A 19905-nucleotide genomic window follows, 5' to 3' on the forward strand; every position below is an offset into this window, starting at 1 on the left:
AATATGCCTATGGTCATCCCAAATGTGATAAGGAAGATGAAACAGTTAAGACATTTATATTTACCCTTTTTTGGCAGAGCAAGGGGTAAACTGCAACTGTCTACAGACGTTATGTCCTGTTTCAACTAGCTACAGTGATTTGAATGATGTTGCTGAATTAACCAATCTCATAAAATTGAAAATAATGTTATCAGGACCCTTGCAAAATCTGGAGGAAATCTTGAAAGCGACAAGCAACACGCTTAACCGTATTCGGTCTCTGTATGTGTACAACATTGTTGGAATGAATAGTTGTGGGGAGGTTACGCAAATAGTATCAAGTTGTCATCATATATACAAGCTGTATTTGTTTGGGCCAACAGTAGAATTACCGAAAGAGTTCCAGCACTAGCCATACCTAACCAAGTTATTGATGGATTGTCGTCTCAAGGACTACCAGATGGGAATGCTACAGAAACTGCCAAATCTAACAACTCTTTCCCTTATAAGAGACACTTTCGAGGAGAATACAAAGATAATAATAGAGTGGATAAAATAATAGAGTGGAGGGTGGAGGAAGGAGCCATGGCTAATCTCTGCCGATTGCAAATTGTGAGTTGCACAAGATTGACGACATTACCAGACGGGCTGAGATATGTGAGTACACTCAAGGAATTAACCATTAAATTGATGCCTCATACATTTTGTAGTAAGCTTGAGGAAGGAGGAGAGGATTTCTATAAAATCCAACATGTGCCTTCCCTTGTAATTGGGGAACCCGTGTAACAAGTACGTACTTCTTCTTAATTTTTGTTTTGTTCTCTCCATCTCACATCATTACATTAGCAATTTTTCTTTTTATTTGTTTTTAAAATCTTTTTTGATTCAACACTTGTTGGTTCTCTGTTTTGCTTCCTTTTTTTCTACTTCATTTTCATGCCTCTACTCTGGCTTGCCTTCCTCTCAAGTGCAAGACCAACCAGCTTTTTCAATTCAGTATTAATCAAATAAATTTTTATTTGGGCAAAGCAGTTCAAAGTAATTCTAGGTAAAACAAACAAACAAACTTTTACAACTCTGTTCATTTATTTTTATCTAGGTAAAACTTTAAAAGTCGTAGTAATTCTAACTTACTCAGACTTTAACAGTCTGAATGAAACAAAATAAAAAACAAACAAACAAATATTAACCTATACCTCAGAGACTCAGAGAGTTACTTAGAGATCACTAATTTCAATATACAAAAAAAAAAAAAAAAAAATCCATGAAGGAGTTTATCTGTAGAGATCATTGATTTCAAATACGAACAGACCATGGGGAAGAGGAAGAATCTTAGGCTAAGCTAGAAGCCCTATATTTGTTTCACAACAAGAACAGCCCTCCAAACTGAAAATTTAAGGCATCCCGAAATGGCATCTAACCCCCAAATTTTCAACTTCTCAAATTCTCAAAAATCATACAATTAAACCACAAAATAATGAAAGCCCACTAAGAAGGGAAGAAAACCCACCTATTTTCGAAGTTGATAGTGCCGGAGTTTGGCCGGAGTCCGGCGACACAGAGGGGCGGCAGCTGTGGTTTTTCTGAGCTGTTTCCCTGTGCACGGAGGCTGGTCGACGAAGGAGGCTGTGCTGGGCCCGCGCAGGGGTGGGGAGTCGGCCGGTGGCCTTGGGTCGTCGGGAAGGTCGCCGGATGTGGGCTGGGTGGCTAGGTTGGTTGCGCGCAGGGGCTAGGTGGCTGGGTTGGTCGCGCGCGCAGGGGCTGGCTGGAGGAAGAACTGGCAAGCTGACCGGCGTCGAGGAGACACGCCGGTGATCAGGGTCGGTGGGTGGTGGCCAAACAAACAAATATTAACCTATACCTCAGAGACTCAGAGAGTTATAGATCACTAATTTCAATATACAGAAAAAAAAAAATTCCATGAAGGAGTTGATCTGTAGAGATCATTGATTTCAAATATGAACGAACCATGGGTAAGAGGAAGAATCTTAGGCTGAGTTAGAAGCGCTATATTTGTTTCATAGCATTGTATATACATACATGATACATATGAATGCATATGAATATTTCATTTTTTTGGTAAATGCGAAAAATTCGATCATGTTGCACTTTTGGGTTTCAATTGCTGGCTTTGTCCTACTCTGCAACTGCGCATAAAATTGAGAAGTTATGGAGAAAGGAGCATGTTAAACAAACTTTTCCCGAAGATCAAAGAAGGAAAAGACACTGCTTCGGACTAAAGATTAAAGATTAAAGATCCCGAAGTACACACTTTGCGTGCTTGACACAGAAAAGACTTACAAGTGGAAGCAATCTCTTCCTCTAGGTTTAAGTGTGCAAGAACTGCATGTGACATGGAATCAGCTAAGCAATTGTCAGATACTTACTAGGATTTGAGAATTGGAAATTTACTTTTTTGTGGTGTTTTGCAGCAATTCAATTACTCTGTAATGAATTTTTCTTGGTGGGTTGCAATTGTTTGGTGGATAGTGCATGTTTTTTTAATAACCATTTAGACTTGTTTGTTTGTGAGTGGCTAAAAAACAAAAACACTTGTTTGTTTGTGTTAATGCGATTATCAAATATGCGTGTGTGCTGCAACAAAGAGTAAGTTCTTCCTTTACTTTAACAACACTATACAAATTGAGTGTGTTAATGTTGATGGATATTTTATTGTCATCATGAAAAGTAGGTAAAAGCGCAGGCCTTCCCTTTTTCTTTTCTTTCTTTTTCTTTAATTTTGTGTAAATGTGCTTCTATAGACACTGATGCTTGCGTAGCCAACTTGCCCTTGGAGTTGGGCTACTCAACCCTTGTTGGGCCTCACACCTTTGAGTAAGTTTTGGTTGAGAACTTTATTGGGTTTTATATATAGGCCCATGCGATTATGGTGTTGTTTCTTTGTTCTGGACCTTTGTCCCTGTAATTCTCTTTGAATCATTTATGCTTTTAGTTACCCCCACCTTTTTTTTTTTATAGGCTGGAGTTTGTTAATTAATCGCTTGATTTGGAGGTGCTGTGTCGATACTCAATAATTACTGTTCAATAGTGGCAATGATTTGTTACTGCTAAAATTAGGATTTTTTACTCCAAAAGCTTGAATTTGTGTCTTATGTTGATTTATCTTTTCTTTCACATGTTTGTGCAAGAAAAATTGAGATTATTTATATAAGTTGCATTTTTTTTTTGTTGCACAGTGAGTGTAATTTCCATGGTTGTACAGTGAGTGTAAATAGTCACTGTTAAACAGTGTGTGTATTTCATTAATAAGTTGATGCGGGCTGGGACTTGATTTTTTATAATTGACCTTATAATAAAGCCTATTTTCTATAATGGACTTTAAAAAACACCCTTAAAAAAATTAGGTAGTCTTAAAATATTTAAAACACAAAGAAATGTTGAGATTAAAAAAAATAAAAAATAAAATAGAAAAAGCGGTGGGTACGAATAGCTAGGAAAGACGTCCCTGACCCTATTTGAGAGTAGCATTATTGCTCGAAGCCAACCCATTGAAATGGAAGCATTCCTAAGGGTAGGATCGATATCCTCCTCGACCGAAATACCTTTTTAACACATTTTCAAATATCATTCTCAATCCCTAAATGAAATATGTAAACACATTTAAATGCATATGAACATAATTCTAACCACTTAGAATGCATGCAAAGTTTCTCAATCACATTACATTTACTTGAGAGATTAAACATCGAATCATACCTTTCAAATTTGCTTCGATCCTAAACCTTGATCAACATATTTCACTTCACACTTCTCTTGACACAAACTTGATCTCTTTGACTCAAAAACTTTATCATAACTTAATGCTTACATAATAATATATTTTATCTTAGAAAATTGCCAATTAAAAAATCTTACAATAACACGAGGGACTAAGAGACGGACATAAGCCCACCCCATTTTTTTTTAAAAAAAAATATGTATGTATATGTATTAGTCTTGACCCAAATTACAAGTTTCAGCCCAATACCCAACTAGTTTCAGCCAAAGTATCAAATTTCGCAGAAAATTTCGTTTTTTTAGGATTCCGAAATCGAAATACATATTTAACAATTTTTTGCCGAAATTTTCAAAATTTCGTCTAAGTTTACCTAAATTTACCGGAATTTTTCGAAATTTTTCGCATCAGCAATTAATTAATTCATATTTTCTATTTTCTCCAACTTCGGAAATTCACCAAAAATAGCTTGAGATTCCAAATAATTCACCGAAAAATCCTACAGACTCGTATTGATGAGTACTAATTTCCTATAACCTCAAAAATAGTGAAATTGCTTTTAGAAAAATTATGAAAAATCTACTCTCATAACTTAATTCCAAAAAAAAAATTGTCAAATTATTGAATTTTCCTTTTCTAAAATTCATTTCCACACAACTAAGCTTAGAATCACAACCAAAGGTCTAAGTTAGTTAAAATAAACTTAATAAAATTTCTAATTCCTTTAAACAAACATTAAAACAAGTTTGAAAATTTTAAGTAAAAAAATTACCATAAGCCAAAATTTGGGTTGTTACACTCAGTGAAAACAAAGCTTGGTTGGGTGAGAGGCACGAGAAAAAAGGAAGGAAAGAAAAAAACCAAGACTGAAGAAAGAGGCACAGAGAAAAAAAGTAAGGAAAGAAAAAAAAAAAAAAAAAAGGAGAAAAAGGGAGGGCGGGGGGTTTTGGGGCCTTTGGGCAATTGGAAAGAAAAAAAAGGTTTGGGGTTTCGTTTAGTTATTTTAAACCCTAAACTCTAATACATTTTTATATAAAAAAATAATTAAAAATATTTTAAAGTGTCTAAAACCTAATATCCTAAAGAATATAGAGTATATATGGTTTAATGTATAGATTATAGAGTAATCTATACATTAAAATCACTTTTCAGGCCACAAAATCACTTTTCAGGCCATGTCTACTCTCATTCTCATTCTCACCACTGTGAATGGCCTAACTAAAGAGTAATGTGCTTAATTTATCATTAACGACATCTTAATTAAGATGACATTAAGGCATCGATTAGCTCCCACCTCATGTGGTCAGTTAATTAGGATGGTAAAATAATGTGGTTGCAAAAGCTAGCCTAAATTGGTCTTGGTTATAAATCCTGATATGAACATATGGCTCCTTTGCCTAATATAAACAGCAGGCAATTTCCAGGAGCATCGATCCCCAACCAATCAAGTTTAGTAAAATTACGGGAAACTTACTGAAAGACCTCCAGGGCCCAGTGCCAGCTGCATTTGTTGGTAGGAAAGCATGGTGAAATTGAAGAAGGGCGTGTAGGGGTTGCTAGTGTCAGTTCAGCTGCATGCGTTGGTGAGAAAGTCAAAGTAGGATGAAACTCAAGCAGGGCCAAGCTTGTTGGGAAACTACTAGGAAACTTACCAAAAAATAATACTCCTACTACTGTTCTGTCACTTCTTGTTTTCCAAGTGTGTGGTTTACCCAAGCTAGGTTTGCTTTCCAACAAGAATTAGAATAGTCTCTTAATTACCACCACATCACCATGAGAGCCATTAGAATTTAGTTAATGAGACATTAGACGTACTATTGAAGTGCTTGTACTGAGCCTGCTTAATGGCTTAGTAAGAATTAAAGATGGAAATTAAAGATATAAGCTTGGAATTTCTTCTAAGAACTAGGAGAGAAATATTATTATATATGTAACTAGTTATTCTGAGTCTTCTCTACTATTGTTATTCTAAGAGCTGTATATGGACAATGACCACACATCTGAGCACAAAGACACTATAATTTCATATATTTACATATTTATTTATCTTTTTAGTTGTACAGCCACCGACAGTCAAAAGCAACTTTGAAGTTAAAGACAAACAGAAAATAAAGGCTAACAGATGACAGGCAAAGGACAATTTTTTTTTTTTTTTTTTTTTGGTGATCGAGAAGGCAAAGGTCAAAGATTTTTATTTCGATCCCATATCATATTTAACATAAGTCACTGAATGTGGACTATTTACATATAATAATAAAATTAAAAATCATGGTCTTTAGCGTCCCTGAAATAACAAGACTTTGAGTGTCTCTTTGGTAGCCATGTCTATCTAGACGAGTTATGCATATTTGTTATGCTGGATTGGGTCAAACTCAACTCGACTGAATTATTTTAAATTGTAATAAATTACACTTAATTGAATACTCACGAAATTTTAAGAACTCTTTAATACGACTTAAGCAACAAGTATTTTTTAGATTTGTATCTCAGTACAATATAAGTTTAGTTTAATATAATACAATTAAGTATATATAATCCAATTCAGTTCAATTCAGGAGTGTTTTACTTTTAAAATTTGTTGATATTAAAGTTAAAAAAAACTACTGAGATGATAAAAATTGAAAACAATAGAAAAAAAAAAGAAATTAATGTCATTTTGCTCCCCAGACTATTACACATGTATCAGTTTGCTCCCCAGACTTCTAATTTGGAAAATTAAGGACCCTGACTTTTTCAATTTTGCCAATGAAGGTTATTCAGTCAATTTATACATTTTTCATCTAAAATGTCGAGATGATCAAGCAAAATTTAGCAAGAAATAAAAGAAGAAAAATGATGCATGAGGAAAAAATGATAAGATCTAATTGGAATGGACCATTTTGCCCTCAAAGATTTGGATAAAAAATGTGTAAATTGACAAAAGAACCTCAATTGGCAAAATTGAAAAAGTCAGAGTCCTTAATTTTTCAAATTAGAAGTCTGGGGAGCAAACTGATACAAGTGTAATAGTCTGGGGAGCAAAATGGTATTAATTCCAAAAGAAAAATATAGGTGGACTAGCACTTAAACCAATTGTGATATTGTTTTAGGTAGCATTGGATCATAGTTTTCAAATTATGGTGGGCTACTTTTCTATAGTTTCAATTTCATAGCTGTATATCAATTATTTTAGTTTTAAAAGTGGATACCAAATTAAATGTGTGGTACAAAAAAAGATTGGAAAGGCGCACTAGCCATTCTGCCATTCAACATAGAAGTAGTCATCTGTGGATCGAGTAGCAATTTGATGCTTAATTGGTGGCCCATTCCAACCTATAATTTACATATATACAAATACAAAGAACAATGATGGTGATATTAATGGTGTGAATTAGGATTAAGAATGTATTAATCTCAGAGTGTACAAGCTCTGGTTTTCAAAGATTCCATCTCCGAAGTTCCAACTTCCACAAAAAACTATTTCTTTTCTTTAAAAAATAAAAAAGCAAACAAAAGCAATATAAAGTAATAAATTATATGAATTAAGAAAGACTTGATGTTGGAAAAAAAAAAAAAAAGTCCTTTATTACTGTGCACTTTGGATTTTGAGTCATAATTCATGATTAAAGCCAAAAACTAATATAATATACTCCGTCTCTCTCTAGGCAGAGCCTCTCTCTCTAGAAATGAGATTCTTTCGCGCCTTTGTGGTGTTTGGCTCGTGAGCTCGTCTCATACTCTTTCTTAGATCTCTTCCTCTTTACCCATGGATTCTGATTCTTCTGCAAAATCCATGTTGTTTATTAGTTTTTCTTCCAGCGTTTATTTTCATCGATGATCTTTTCTTCTGTTTCGTCTCGGTCGTTCCTTTCCGTTCTCTGAGTTTATTTGGTGTTTGGAGTTGTTTGGATTAAGATCCTTGGGTTTGATTTCAGCATAGATGGAGTCCTTATTTGCTTCTGGGATTAAGCCTCATTCAGATCCTGGAATTCACGATGATTCAGAGTCAGTCAACCTAGCTGCTGCTATAATTGCTGACAAAATGCCAAACAGAGGTACTATTATTGGTATTTTGTTGAATGCTTGGAAAAATTATGGGGAAGTTACTATGGTAGGTTTGCGTGATCGTTTATTCTCAATTACCTGTGAAAATGAACTTGTAGCCCGGAAAATCCTTGATAATGGGCCCTGGTCAGTTAAGGGTTTTTGCGTTAGTATTTCTCCATGGCCAGATCTATGTGCTATCAGTGATATTAGTTTCTCGGAGGTGCCTTTCTGGGTCCAGTTGACTGAACTACCTAGAGGTTTGATGACCAAGGAGGTAGCTCTGAAATTGGGAGCTAGAATTGGCCAGGTACTTGAAGTGGAAGATCCCAAGCTAATTCCTAGAGGCGTTTTGCGTTTTAAGGTTGTTGTGGACATCTCACAACCTCTCTTAGCTGGGTTGCATATCCCTGATGTGGATATATGGTGGGCTAACTTGGGTCCCTATTAAGTATGAACGTCTTTCTGACTTCTGCTACAATTGTGGAAGATTAGGGCATTGTCTTTCAGATTGTAAAGAGGAAATTGGGAGGGATGAATATGGTCATTTGAAGTTTGATGATAAGTTGAGGACGTTTGCTGCACCTAAACTGAATTTTCGAAAGAAGAATCCTAGCAGGGCTAACTCTGATTTGTGGAGTACTTTGGGCCCTATGAAGTCCACTGTGGAATCGGCTAGGGGTGATAATTTCATTGATTTAAGTGTGGAGATTCAGTAGCTCAAATCGAAATCTAGTAAGAATTCACAGCAGTCTGTCCCACATATTTCTAAGATGGTTGACACTGCTGAGGGGGTTAGTAATATGACTTGTGTGCAAACTAAGAGTACTATGGTTCAGACTACTCAAACTCTTAGTTTTGCTTCTTTCCAGTCAAAGCTCTCTCATATTGATGCCTCTATTTCTCAAGAATGTGACTTCCAAGAAAATCATTTGGAGGTGTCGTGTGTAACTTCACAAAAAGAGTCTTTGCTTGTTCCATACACTGTTGAGTTACCTCCTGATGTTAGGGAATCTAATGTGATTTTGGAACCTCCTCCAAAATTTGATTCTGACATGGGTGATATTGCAGAACCAGTGATTAGTCTTGCTCGTGTTTTTAAAACACTGGATTTGAAAAGAATAGGGGAGGCTCATCTCCCTGAACCTCCGTGCAAGAAATCAAGATTGGAAACTGATTTACTCTTTCTTCCTGCCCCTTCAGCGGTGAGTGCTAAACAAAAGGTTGGGGTCCCAGTAAAAAAGAGGGGTCGACCTAGGAAAATTTTCAAGAGGGAGGTTAAAAATCTGCCTGATCAGGAGAATTGTGGTGATCTTGTTAATGTTCCGGTGTCTTTGCTAAAGATTGGTGAATTTTCTCTACTAGATGGTTGTGGTGGCTGGCCAGAATCAGCCACAAGTCCCCAATGAGGATCCTTAGTTGGAACTGTCAGGGTATTGGGACAGACCTGACAGTCCAAAACCTGAAGAAAATCAGGAGGAAGTATTGTCCCTCTCTAGTTTTCCTCATGGAAACTAGGGGAAACTCAGAGAAACTGGAAAAACTAAAATGCTCTATGAATTTTCATCACAGCTTTTATGTGGACCCTGTTGGGTTATCTGGTGGCTTAGCTCTCTGGTGGTTGGATGACATTGATCTTGACATCTTAGAATTTTCTAAGAATCTTATTCATATGAAATTGAGGATTGTGGGAAAACAAACGGTTTGGAATGTTTCTTGCATCTATGGTCCTCCAGTTGATGTGGATAAACCAGATTTTTGGAATCATCTTATTACTTTGGCTGATTCTAACCATGGTGACTGGTTGTGTATTGGTGATCTTAATACTATGGCTTGGGCTCATGAGAAAGAAGGAGGGAATTTCCTTTCAACTAGGGAATTGAGATATCTTCAATCCTTTTTAAGGGAGACCAACCTTATGGATTTGGGTTATAGTGGCCTTAGTTTTACTTGGGTAAATAATAGAAATGGGAGTTGGGTTAAGGAAAGATTGGATAGAGTTCTAGCTAGTCCTGGCTGGCTATGCTCTAATCCTAGCTCCCAGGTGTTTCATTTACCTTACTTGGGGTCTGATCACACTCCTATTCTCTTGGATTCAGATTTTGAGGAAATAAAAACTCCTAAGGCTTTCAGATTTGAAGCTATGTGGCTTTCCAGTGATGATTGTCATAAGGTGGTGTCAGATTCTTGGCATGCCAGCATTGGGGGTCTGTGGGCTAATCAATGGAGGAAAAATCTCAAGAGTTGTGCTTTTAATCTTACTAAGTGGAGTAAACAGCATTTTCAGAATAATATATCTCAAGTCAATCAGCTTATGAAAGATTTAGAAGTTGAACAGGGGAAGAATGTTGTGAGTATGGACAAATCTAAAATTGTGTCCCTCACAGCCCAAATTAAACAGTGTTGGGATAATGAGGAGGTGTATTGGATGCAAAGATCAAGAATTCAGTGGCTTCAACAGGGTGATAAAAACACTAAGTTTTTTCACCTTTCTACAGTTCAAAGAAGACAGTATAATAAAGTGTTGAGTATTAAGGATGCTAGTGAGAAATGGCTAGATGACGAGGAGGATATTCGTGAGGGCTTTCTTGGGTATTTTAAGTCCCTTTTCACGAGTGATGGTCCAAGAGACTGGTCTGCTGCTATATCTTGTGTAGACCCTGTTATTACTTCAACAATGAATGAGTTACTATTAGCTCCCATTTCTCTTGACGAGGTAAAACAAGCAGTTTTTGACCTGGGAGCGTTGAAGGCTCCAGGTCCTGATGGCTTTTCTGGAGTATTCTATCAAAAATTTTGGGATATTGTTAAGGATATTGTGTTTCGTTCAGCGGAGAGGTTTATGGCAGATGGGAATATTCTTAATGAGATGAATCAAACAAGGTTGATAGTGATTCCTAAGGTTAAAGCTCCTGAGGAGTTCTCCCAATTTCGTCCCATTGGCTGTTGTAATTTCTCCTACAAAGTTCTTTCTAAAATCCTTGCAAATAGACTCAGAGTTTTGCTGCCAGAGATTATTTCCCCTTTTCAAGGTGCTTTTGTCTCTAATAGGCAAATTCAAGATAATATTCTTGTGGCTCATGAAGCATTTCACCACGTAAGGCTTAGAAGGAAGGGTAAGTTTGGGAAGCTAGGCCTTAAATTGGACATGAATAAGGCCTATGACAGAGTAGAATGGGATTTCTTGGAGGTGGTCATGCTAAAAATGGGTTTTGATCCTAAGTGGGTCTTTCTTATTATGGAATGTGTGAGGTCAGTGTCCTTGTCAATAAATATTAATGGCAAGTCGGGTCCTCTTTTTCAGCCTACTAGAGGGATAAGACAGGGAGATCCATTGTCTCCATATCTTTTCCTGTTCATTGGAGATGTGTTGTCTAATATGATAAAAAAGGCTTGTGATTCTGGAAATTTACATGGTATTCAGCTTAGTAGGGAAGGACCTTTGCTCTCTCATTTATTCTTTGCTGATGACTCGTTATTTTTCTTGGAGGCTACAACAAGGAATTGCCAGGTGTTAAAGTCTATTCTTGATGATTACTGTGTAGCTACTGGGCAACGAATTAATTACCAAAAGTCTTCCCTCTATTTTAGTCCTAATACTTTGGAGTCTGAAATTGAGAGTATTTGTTCTCTTTTGGAAATGGAAGTAGCTATCAGCCCTGGTAAGTATCTTGGTCTTCCCACTGTGTGGGGGAAATCTAAAAGAGAAGCAGTGGCTTATGTTAGGGACGCTATATACAAGAAAGTGAAGGGCTGGAAAAGCTCTTTCTTGTCTCAGGCAGGTAAGGAGGTTCTTATAAAATCTGTTGCTTGCTCAGTCCCCACTTATCCAATGTCCATCTTTAAATTTCCTAAGACTACTTGCTCAGAAATCAACTCTACCTTATCTACATTTTGGTGGGGGCAGAAGGAAGATGAAAATAAGATCCATTGGATAAATTGGGATAAGTTAAGCAGACCTAAGAAAGTTGGTGGTCTTGGCTTTAGAAATTTGGAAGATTATAATATTGCACTTCTTGCAAGGCAAGCTTGGAGGTTGGTTCAACATCCTGAATCGTTATGGGCCAAGACTCTTAAAGGGTTATACTTCCTTGATTGTGAATTTTGGCATGCAAAAAAGGGAGGGCGATCTTCTTGGGCTTGGTCTAGCTTGTTGGAAGGAAGAGATTTCTTGTTTGCTAATGCTTTTTGGCAAGTTCAAAGTGGCACAAGAGTTAATATCTGGAACGACCTCTGGATTCCTGGTGTTAAGTCTCCTATTTTACCTGGAAAGATGTTTGGGGCTTCTGATATCCCTTCTAAGGTTTCAGAGCTTATTCAATGGGATTCTAGGACCTGGGACTTACTTAAAGCTTCTTTCTATATACCTGACTCTATCTCGAAGCTCATACCTGAGGTTCCTATTACTAATCAAGCTACCCCAGATACACTTATCTGGCCTATAGTTAAAAATGGTACTTATACTGTAAAGACAGGTTATCAGGTGAAGCATGCTAGCAGACTAGTTCCAAACTTGGTTCCTAGCAACAATTCTCATCAAATTAACTCTAGAGTTTGGAAGTTATTTTGGGAAGCTCGTACCCTGCCTAAGATCAAACATTTCATGTGGAAGGCAATCTCCAATGCTATTGCATCGGGAGATAATCTGTTCAAGAGGAAAGTAGCAGTTCATCCTATGTGTAAGATTTGTACATCACACGTTGAAACTACAGAGCATATTTTATTGTTATGTCCATGGGTGGAGGGAGTATGGTTTGAGTGCTTGGGTTATAAAATTGATCGAGGAACCATAACCTCCTTTGATGAATGGTTACTGCGTGTGGTGGATAAGGAGGATCCTAAGTCATCAAAATTACTCTCGCTTATCTGCTTCATCTGCTGGACTCTTTGGAAGTTCAGATGTAAATCAATGTTTCAAGATTCTTGGCCTGACCCTGTATTGGCTTGTCACTAGGCTCGGTTTTCTTGCGGGGAGTATCTTCAACACCTCAAAATTCCAGGCCTCTGCAGTTTCCTCTCTCATCCCCCTTCTTCTTCCCCCTGCTATTGGGCTCCTCCCTTGCCCCTTGAAGTTAAAGTTAACACTGACGGCTCCTGGGACAAAAAGGATCACAAAGCTGGGATTGGAGTTGTACTTCGAGGCTCTGATGGTCGGCTTTTGGGTGGCACTGCAAAATCACTGTTTGCTTCTTCTCCTTTAATTGTTGAAGCTTTAGCGATCAGGGAAGGCTTGAAATGTGCTATAGATGAAGGCTTTATGAAGATTGTTGTGGAATCTGATTCGAAAGTGGTGATTGACTCTGTAAAGGGTGTCTCAAAGATGGCCCCTTGGGAAATTGGCCCTCTTCTTCAAGAAATTCGAAATCTTGCATCTGGCACTGATTCTTTGAGGTGGAATTGGGTCAGGCGTGAAGCCAATGGCGCAGCAAATGCTGTTGCTCGGCTAGCGAGACAGGGGATGTGCTCGGCGGGGTAGGCTGCCTCTCCTCCATCCTCTCTCCTGGGTATTCTCTCTACGGATGGGCTTCCTGCAGATTAGAGGTGTTTAGAGCTTAATGTTGTTAAGGTCCTGAGTGTTGTTTTTTCTTGTTTGAAGCTTTTGTTATCTTGTTTTGTTTTTCTCTTTTGTCTGATGTAATGTTCCTTTTTCTGTTGTATTGCTTTGTTTGCCCTTTGGGCTGTTTCGTTTCTTTAATGAAATATCTTCTTGGCCAAAAAAAAAAAAAGCCAAAAACTAATATACATTAAATCTTATTTGCAATTATGGTCGCATCTTCAAAGAAGGACTTCATCTACACAAGATTGGGTCAGAAATTGGGAACATGACAACCAAACTGTCGAATTTGAGGTCCAGTTTGCAAACTTATGGCATAAGGATGGAGATTAGGGAGACTGGAGGTCCCAGTACTGCCTTGCAATTGTCTGAGAGGCAACAGCTACTGAGGCGAACTTATTCTCATGTTATTGAACATGATGTTGTTGGGTTAGAAGACTCAGCAAAGAAAGTGATTATGCATTTGGTGAAAGATGAAAATTGCCCCCGAGTTGTTTCTATATTGGGGAGGGGTGGTTTGGGGAAGACCACTCTTGCAAAACAAGTGTATCATCACAAAGAAGTAAGACGCTATTTTGATTGTTTTGCATGAGGTTAATTTGAATTTGACAATCGCGTGATACTGTCCAAGTCTCCATTGCCCATATGGCATATGGTGGTGGTGTAAAGTGGAGAGTGGAGACTAAGATATTATGAGTTTTGGGCCAAAAGTGAAGGGAGAATTCCACAAAATTTGACTAGGAATATTGTTTTTTAATTTATTGGTTCACTCCAAAACAGAAGGAGACACCAATTAAGTAGCTAGGACATGTGATGAGGCCATTTAGAGGAATGTTATAAATAACAAATTAATTAAGATATATAAATTTATGTAGATTTATCATGTATCCATTAATTGCATGTCCAAAGGTTGTCAAATACTTACAAATCGATGTTAATTTAGAGGAAGCCCACGGCTAGATATATCAATGGGAACCAACGACTTTAATTACTCAGACGATCAATATTATATATAGGACCACTCAGTCGATAAGGGTGAAGGGTAAGCGGCGTAAGGCTGTAAGGAGCAGTGTGCCAGTGTCCAAGATATTCAGCTGGTGGCTGGTGCAGGGTCATTATTATAGGTTGGAGATCAGCATTGGATTCTTGCTTCTCTAGCTCTCCAAATTAACCTGGCCTTACATCGATCGGGAGATTCGGGACAATCTATACTAATACTTTTGTCCACTATATATACATATGCAACCTAAGATTAACGTATCTATTGTGTGTACGTGCCAAATTTAATAAAGACAATTTTTTTAGAAAAAAATCAAGGTAAATGAATTAAAGTTAATTGAGAACAAGTGTTGGAGACTTATAATTAGCGAATAAATGGGAAAGAGATTGAGGACACGGAAGAAGTGTACATTTTGGTGGTATTATTTATTATTTTGATATAAATTGTTGTCACATTTCCGATAATTTAAGTTTTTGGGATACATATTAGTTGTCTATATATATGTTCCAAATCCAGATCCAGCCAGTCAGTTTCAGTTTAATTTCTTCTGATTTTCCAATTGAAAATAATCATTTCTAATATCTAGTTTAGAGCTATTCTATCTATTTTCAAACGGCCTCACATATCACTCACCTGTCTCCTGCCTCATTAATTAATTATCACTTCTTAATTAACAAAAAAGCAAAAATAATATCTCGATCCAAGGCTCCAGCAAATATATTTTGAAAAACTTTGAACGGTTTGAGAACCATATATGATCATAAATTGATACACAGCAACAAGAGCAATTAAAATTACAAGAATTTGCAATTCAAATTAAGAGTGTGACATTTGGAGGTCACGAATTACACATATTTTCCTCAATCATGCAAGTTGGGAGCATCACCATCTTGAGAAGACCCCACGTTTTTGCCTTTGAAATTGACCATACCGACCAAGATATATATATGGTGATACTAATTATAGTCCTTTTCCCATAAGATATGGCTAGATTTGTCTGAAAAAGTGACAGATAAATTCTCTGTCACAATAGATCGATGTAGATCACTACTAACTGGTGTGGCACAAACAACAAGCTAGCCATAGCTAATTAAGGCAGCCACTAGTGAAAAGATAATTTGTCAATACGGAAGGCAGAGAGGCAACCCATGCGGGCATATATAATATATAATATAAATATACAAATACTCTTGTGTTACAACATTGATATAGAATAAGCTAAAGACCATGCATGCATGCCCTCTTAATTTTCCTCATAACTCCTATTCATTTACATATATTATCATATAGATGTGATCTCTAGCTATATCTCACCTAAACTTACAACGTACTGATATAATGTAAAAGTGATCCTAATATAATTATTAGCTAGAATATTTAAATTTATTTACTTTATTATAGGATTATAATTAACCAACTTCAAGCATTGGTTGAAGTTAGTTCCACATTGGCTTTAGGTTTGTCTTCTACGTCTACACTAATACTGGTACTGCCCTTGTAATGATACCCCATAGCACAGTAAACGAAGTAGAAAAAATTGAGAGCCCCAATCCCAGCCAAGAGGAAGTAAAACAAGTCCAACCTCCCAGCATTGATATCATTGGTGAGCCAGTCCGGTTTCCGGTGCGTCGCAGTAACATGGTGCACAATGGTCACCAGCAGGCTGCTCAGGTAGCTGGACCCAGCAAAGGAGCAAGACAAAAGCGCATTCCCAATACTCCTCATGTGGTCCGGAAACTCCCTGTTGAAAAACTCAAGCAGTCCAATGATAGCGAATGCCTCACAGAGTCCCATCAGAACAAGCTGAGGGGCTAACCAAATGAATGAGATGGGTTCATGCGGCTGCAAAATAGCGATGGATCTTCTTTGTTTTTCAATTAGTCCGGCGGCTATCATGGACATCACGGAGAAAATAGTCCCCGTCCCGATTCTTTGGAGGACTGTAATCTCGCCCTCGTGGCTTGTGACTTTGCGGAGGGCGGGGACGAGGAAGTGGTCGTAGATTGGGAGCCAGAGGCCGATTGTCAGGAGGGAAATCACGCCGAGCGACCCGGCGGGGACCTCGAAGTTTGGGCCGAGGTGCCGGTCCATTTTCAGGGCTTGGGACACGGTGAAGGTTCCTTGTTGGGTCATGGACGTCAGGCTGACGATGGCGGAGGCCCAGACCGGGATGGTTTTCAGTACGCATTTCAGTTCTTCGATTTGATGGACGCTGCAGAGCCTCCAGTTGTTGGTCGGAGAACCGTCGGGGTTTAGATCCTTGTCTAATATTATAGCAGCCTTGTTCAAGCACCTATTGAAAACAAAATGAAACAACAAGCAATTAAAAAATTAAAAAATAAAGAAAAATAAATAATAATTTGGACAAATTAAGAGCCATTATTCTTTATCAACCAATCACAGTCTCATATTCGGCATTGCGTAATGAATAAACATACACTTATTAGAGATTTGCTGATAAGAATGAATAACTCTTTACGTGTAAAAAACAGACATATTTTAAATTAGGAAATAATTAACACCACCAAAATATAAAAATACAATTACTTCATGTCATTTAGCCACATTTTTGACTCATATATTGTATGATAATGAGTTCACCTTTCCCTTAATAGGACCTAGCTAGTTTTTTCACGTCTGGATGTGGTTGTATAACATCAATGATATTCTCCAAAATATAATCAAGTGGCAATTAGTCACAAGACTCACAACAATTAATTTAGAAAATATATGGTTCCAGAACCAACTGAAAGTAGGCCCCCCCCACCTTACTCAATCTGAGCCTTAATCAATGTGATGGTGGATAATTAATGATCGATTGACTTCTAATTAGTTCAATTATCAGCATGCATTACTTGATTTAGGTATATGTTTAAGTTCTATTACTCAACTTGAGATCTAGGTATATGTAATTAATAGTGCAAGCGATTCCTCAAGAAACACAACTTAATTTGCCAATTCTCGATCTGTCAGTATACCTAAAATGAATGGTGAGCAATTAATTAAGCCAACTCATCCCTTTCATGATTAACGATAGTAATTAACTAACAGTTAATAATATGAGGTTATCGACAGTGATTTGTCACCTGAACTGGTTGGTGAGAGGCAGCTTTGACACGAAAAACCCCTCCACTGGAGGATCATACAACTTATTGCCAATATCCAATATTTGTTTGTCCTCCTCCGGAAGCTTAAGCTGACGTTTCTTGTGAGCAGCAACAACAACTTGTGCAATGTTAGAGAACATGCTGCCTTGTGGCTTTGCATGCACATAAATCCTGGCCCCAATAAGCAGAAGCACAATTGAGCATCCCATGAGCAGGGTTGGTATCCCAAAACCCAAACTCCAGCTCACTTTGTCTTGGATGTACACCACTAGGGTTTGGGTGGTCAATAGGACAAGTGTGAATGTGGCATAGTACCAATTGAAGAAGCTTTTGATTCCTTTCTTTCCTTCATCAGTGGTTGGGTCAAATTGGTCAACACCAAAGGGAATGCTGCATGGCCTGATTCCACCGGCCCCTATGGAGAGAAAGCCTAGACCCAGCAGCAAGAAACCCAGTTGAGGTTTGGTTGGACCTCTGCATTGACCCAGTGATTTCAGCTGTCCTGGGCTGCATGGTGGAGGGTGCAGCTGTGGTAGCCAGGCAGTTAAAGTCAATGTCGCCATTCCCTGTCGATCATAGAAATATAAATGTTACAGTACAAACAGATTTAACGATAAAAAGATTTATACCATAACTAATTAGAAGAATGTAAACTAATTAAGATCTAAGAATTATATGTGTGTTTGTATGTCATACAATATTTGTGTGGTATAATTTTTCAATTTTAATTAATTAAGTCAATCTATTAAAAGTTTGTGCATTGAAAAGTGGCGTAGCCCGCAGTTGAGATATTAAACATTATAATTTGTTTATGTGCTCGAGCTAATTATAAAGCAGATTTGTTCACAGTTGAAGTGAGGTTCTTAACATGTTGAAATTGACATTAAGGTAAGTGATAGATGGAGATGGGTTGACGAACAATAAAAGGGTTCACAAACAAACAAATGAGACAATTTTTTTATAATCTGGGGGAACAAATAAGACAATTAATATTAGTAAGAGTGAACGACATGACATACATGATACATAGAGATATATATGTATACATTAATTATCAATTATTGAGTTGTTTACTTTAAATTAATTAAACATATTACTTACTGGCTAGGTACAAAATGAACCATTATTAGTTATTAATGCATGATGAGGGCCATACAAAGGCTGAACGAGGTAGAGAACATGTAGTAGTACTAAAGATAATTTTAATTTTCATCACCATATCTGATAATAGATCTCAGTAAGGCAGCTAGCGCTTTTACAAAACCAGAGCCACTCAAACCACCAAAAGAAAAACCACAGTTTTAATTAATTAAAATTAATGAGAAAGTATTTTATGAGACATGTTTTATGAGACATTTTTTTACAATGAGGTGTATTTCACGTTTGTGGATCCTACCTAATTATGGAGAATGCTTTATACGACGTACCCTATTAAAAAATTAGTAATAAATCACATGATATGTACATATAACAATAATGACTTAAGTAAAGAAACCGGAGTTACATACAGATGGAAGTACTTTAGGAGAAAATTAGTAAAAAGGACAGATTAAGAGAAGAAGAAAGTACCAGAAAAGATGCAAAAGATGCAAAAGCAATAGTGCGAAACCGTCCGACATAAGCATCGGAGATAAAGGCACCGAGGAGAGGTGCGAAATTAGTGACCCCAGACCAAACATAAATAATGTTGGAAGCTGAAACCTGGTCCAGGTGGAGCACCCTCGTCAGGTACACCATAAAGTTTGCCAGCAAACCAAATGAGGCCAACCTCTCAAATGTATCATTTCCTGCATGATATGCAGTCCCAGAAGTGTCAAAAACGTGCTGACACACTCATGTGAATAATTGAATATATCTCACTACTCTCTCACTTTCTGTCATTTACTAGCTAACACACATCTAACAAGTTAATTCAATAATAAATTTGATTACAAAAAAAACAAAAAGTTTGTAAATCAATTTTTAAAAATTTGATTTTCATATTTTGAAAATATCTAATTTTCATCAAACTCGTGTATTAAATTTTTTGTTATGGAAAAAGGAAAATTCATATTTTTTTGAAGATTAATCTGCAAAATAAATAAAAATATCATTAAACTATTAGCGAGTAATTCAAATACATAATTTTGTGTGTGCTTTGTGCACTCTAAAATAGTGCAAGAATTTTCTATAGGGTGCAAATGAATAGCACTTCCCACATATTTCAGTATAATTACAAGTAATATGAGAATATGAGTGAGAGTGAGAGTGAGAGAGAGACCTAAGATGTAAGGCATGGCCTTCCATCCTCCTGGTTTTCTGAGGGTAGTGTCTGAATGATCTGATGGAAGTTTGCCACTTTTTTCATCTCCCTTTTCTTTATTTGGACCTGCTGATCTGCGTGATGGAAACCTCCAATTCTTGTCTTGGAAGCATTTTGTGACGTAGAGGCAGTATGAGGACGAAGAAGAGTTTGGCTGCGTCAGCTTCCTCTTACCTTCAGACATCATCATTTCCACGATCTACT

The 19905-nt window shown here is 37.2% G+C and overlaps 2 protein-coding genes across 2 annotated transcripts; one reads left to right on the forward strand and one right to left on the reverse strand.

Moving 5' to 3' along the window:
- The first annotated feature begins 13560 nt into the window (after nt 1-13560).
- On the forward strand, nt 13561-13884 carry LOC147277529 (putative disease resistance protein At1g50180). The gene has a single exon (XM_086255657.1). It carries the CDS (start codon nt 13561-13563, stop codon nt 13882-13884), a length of 324 nt encoding a protein of 107 aa, XP_086111783.1.
- Nucleotides 13885-15711: 1827 nt separating this feature from the next.
- On the reverse strand, nt 15712-19905 carry LOC147277530 (protein NRT1/ PTR FAMILY 2.13-like). The gene is made up of 4 exons (XM_086255658.1): nt 19660-19905; nt 18969-19186; nt 17379-17965; nt 15712-16585 (listed from the first exon to the last, which is right to left on the reverse strand). Exons 1-4 carry the CDS (start codon nt 19889-19891, stop codon nt 15712-15714), a joined length of 1911 nt encoding a protein of 636 aa, XP_086111784.1. The 5' UTR covers nt 19892-19905.

This window comes from Dryas octopetala, chromosome 8 (genome assembly GCF_963921425.1).
Source record: "Dryas octopetala chromosome 8, drDryOcto1.1, whole genome shotgun sequence".
Classification (NCBI taxonomy): Eukaryota; Viridiplantae; Streptophyta; class Magnoliopsida; order Rosales; family Rosaceae; genus Dryas; species Dryas octopetala.

Coding starts and splice junctions, on each gene's coding strand:
- LOC147277529 (XM_086255657.1), top strand. CDS start 13,561: ATGACAACCAAACTGTCGAATTTGAGGTCCAGTTTGCAAACTTATGGC.
- LOC147277530 (XM_086255658.1), bottom strand. CDS start 19,891: ATGATGATGTCTGAAGGTAAGAGGAAGCTGACGCAGCCAAACTCTTCT. Junction 19,187..19,659: donor GGCCATGCCTTACATCTTAG/GTCTCTCTCTCA, acceptor CATATCATGCAG/GAAATGATACATTTGAGAGG. Junction 16,586..17,378: donor CCTCTCACCAACCAGTTCAG/GTGACAAATCAC, acceptor TGTTTTCAATAG/GTGCTTGAACAAGGCTGCTA.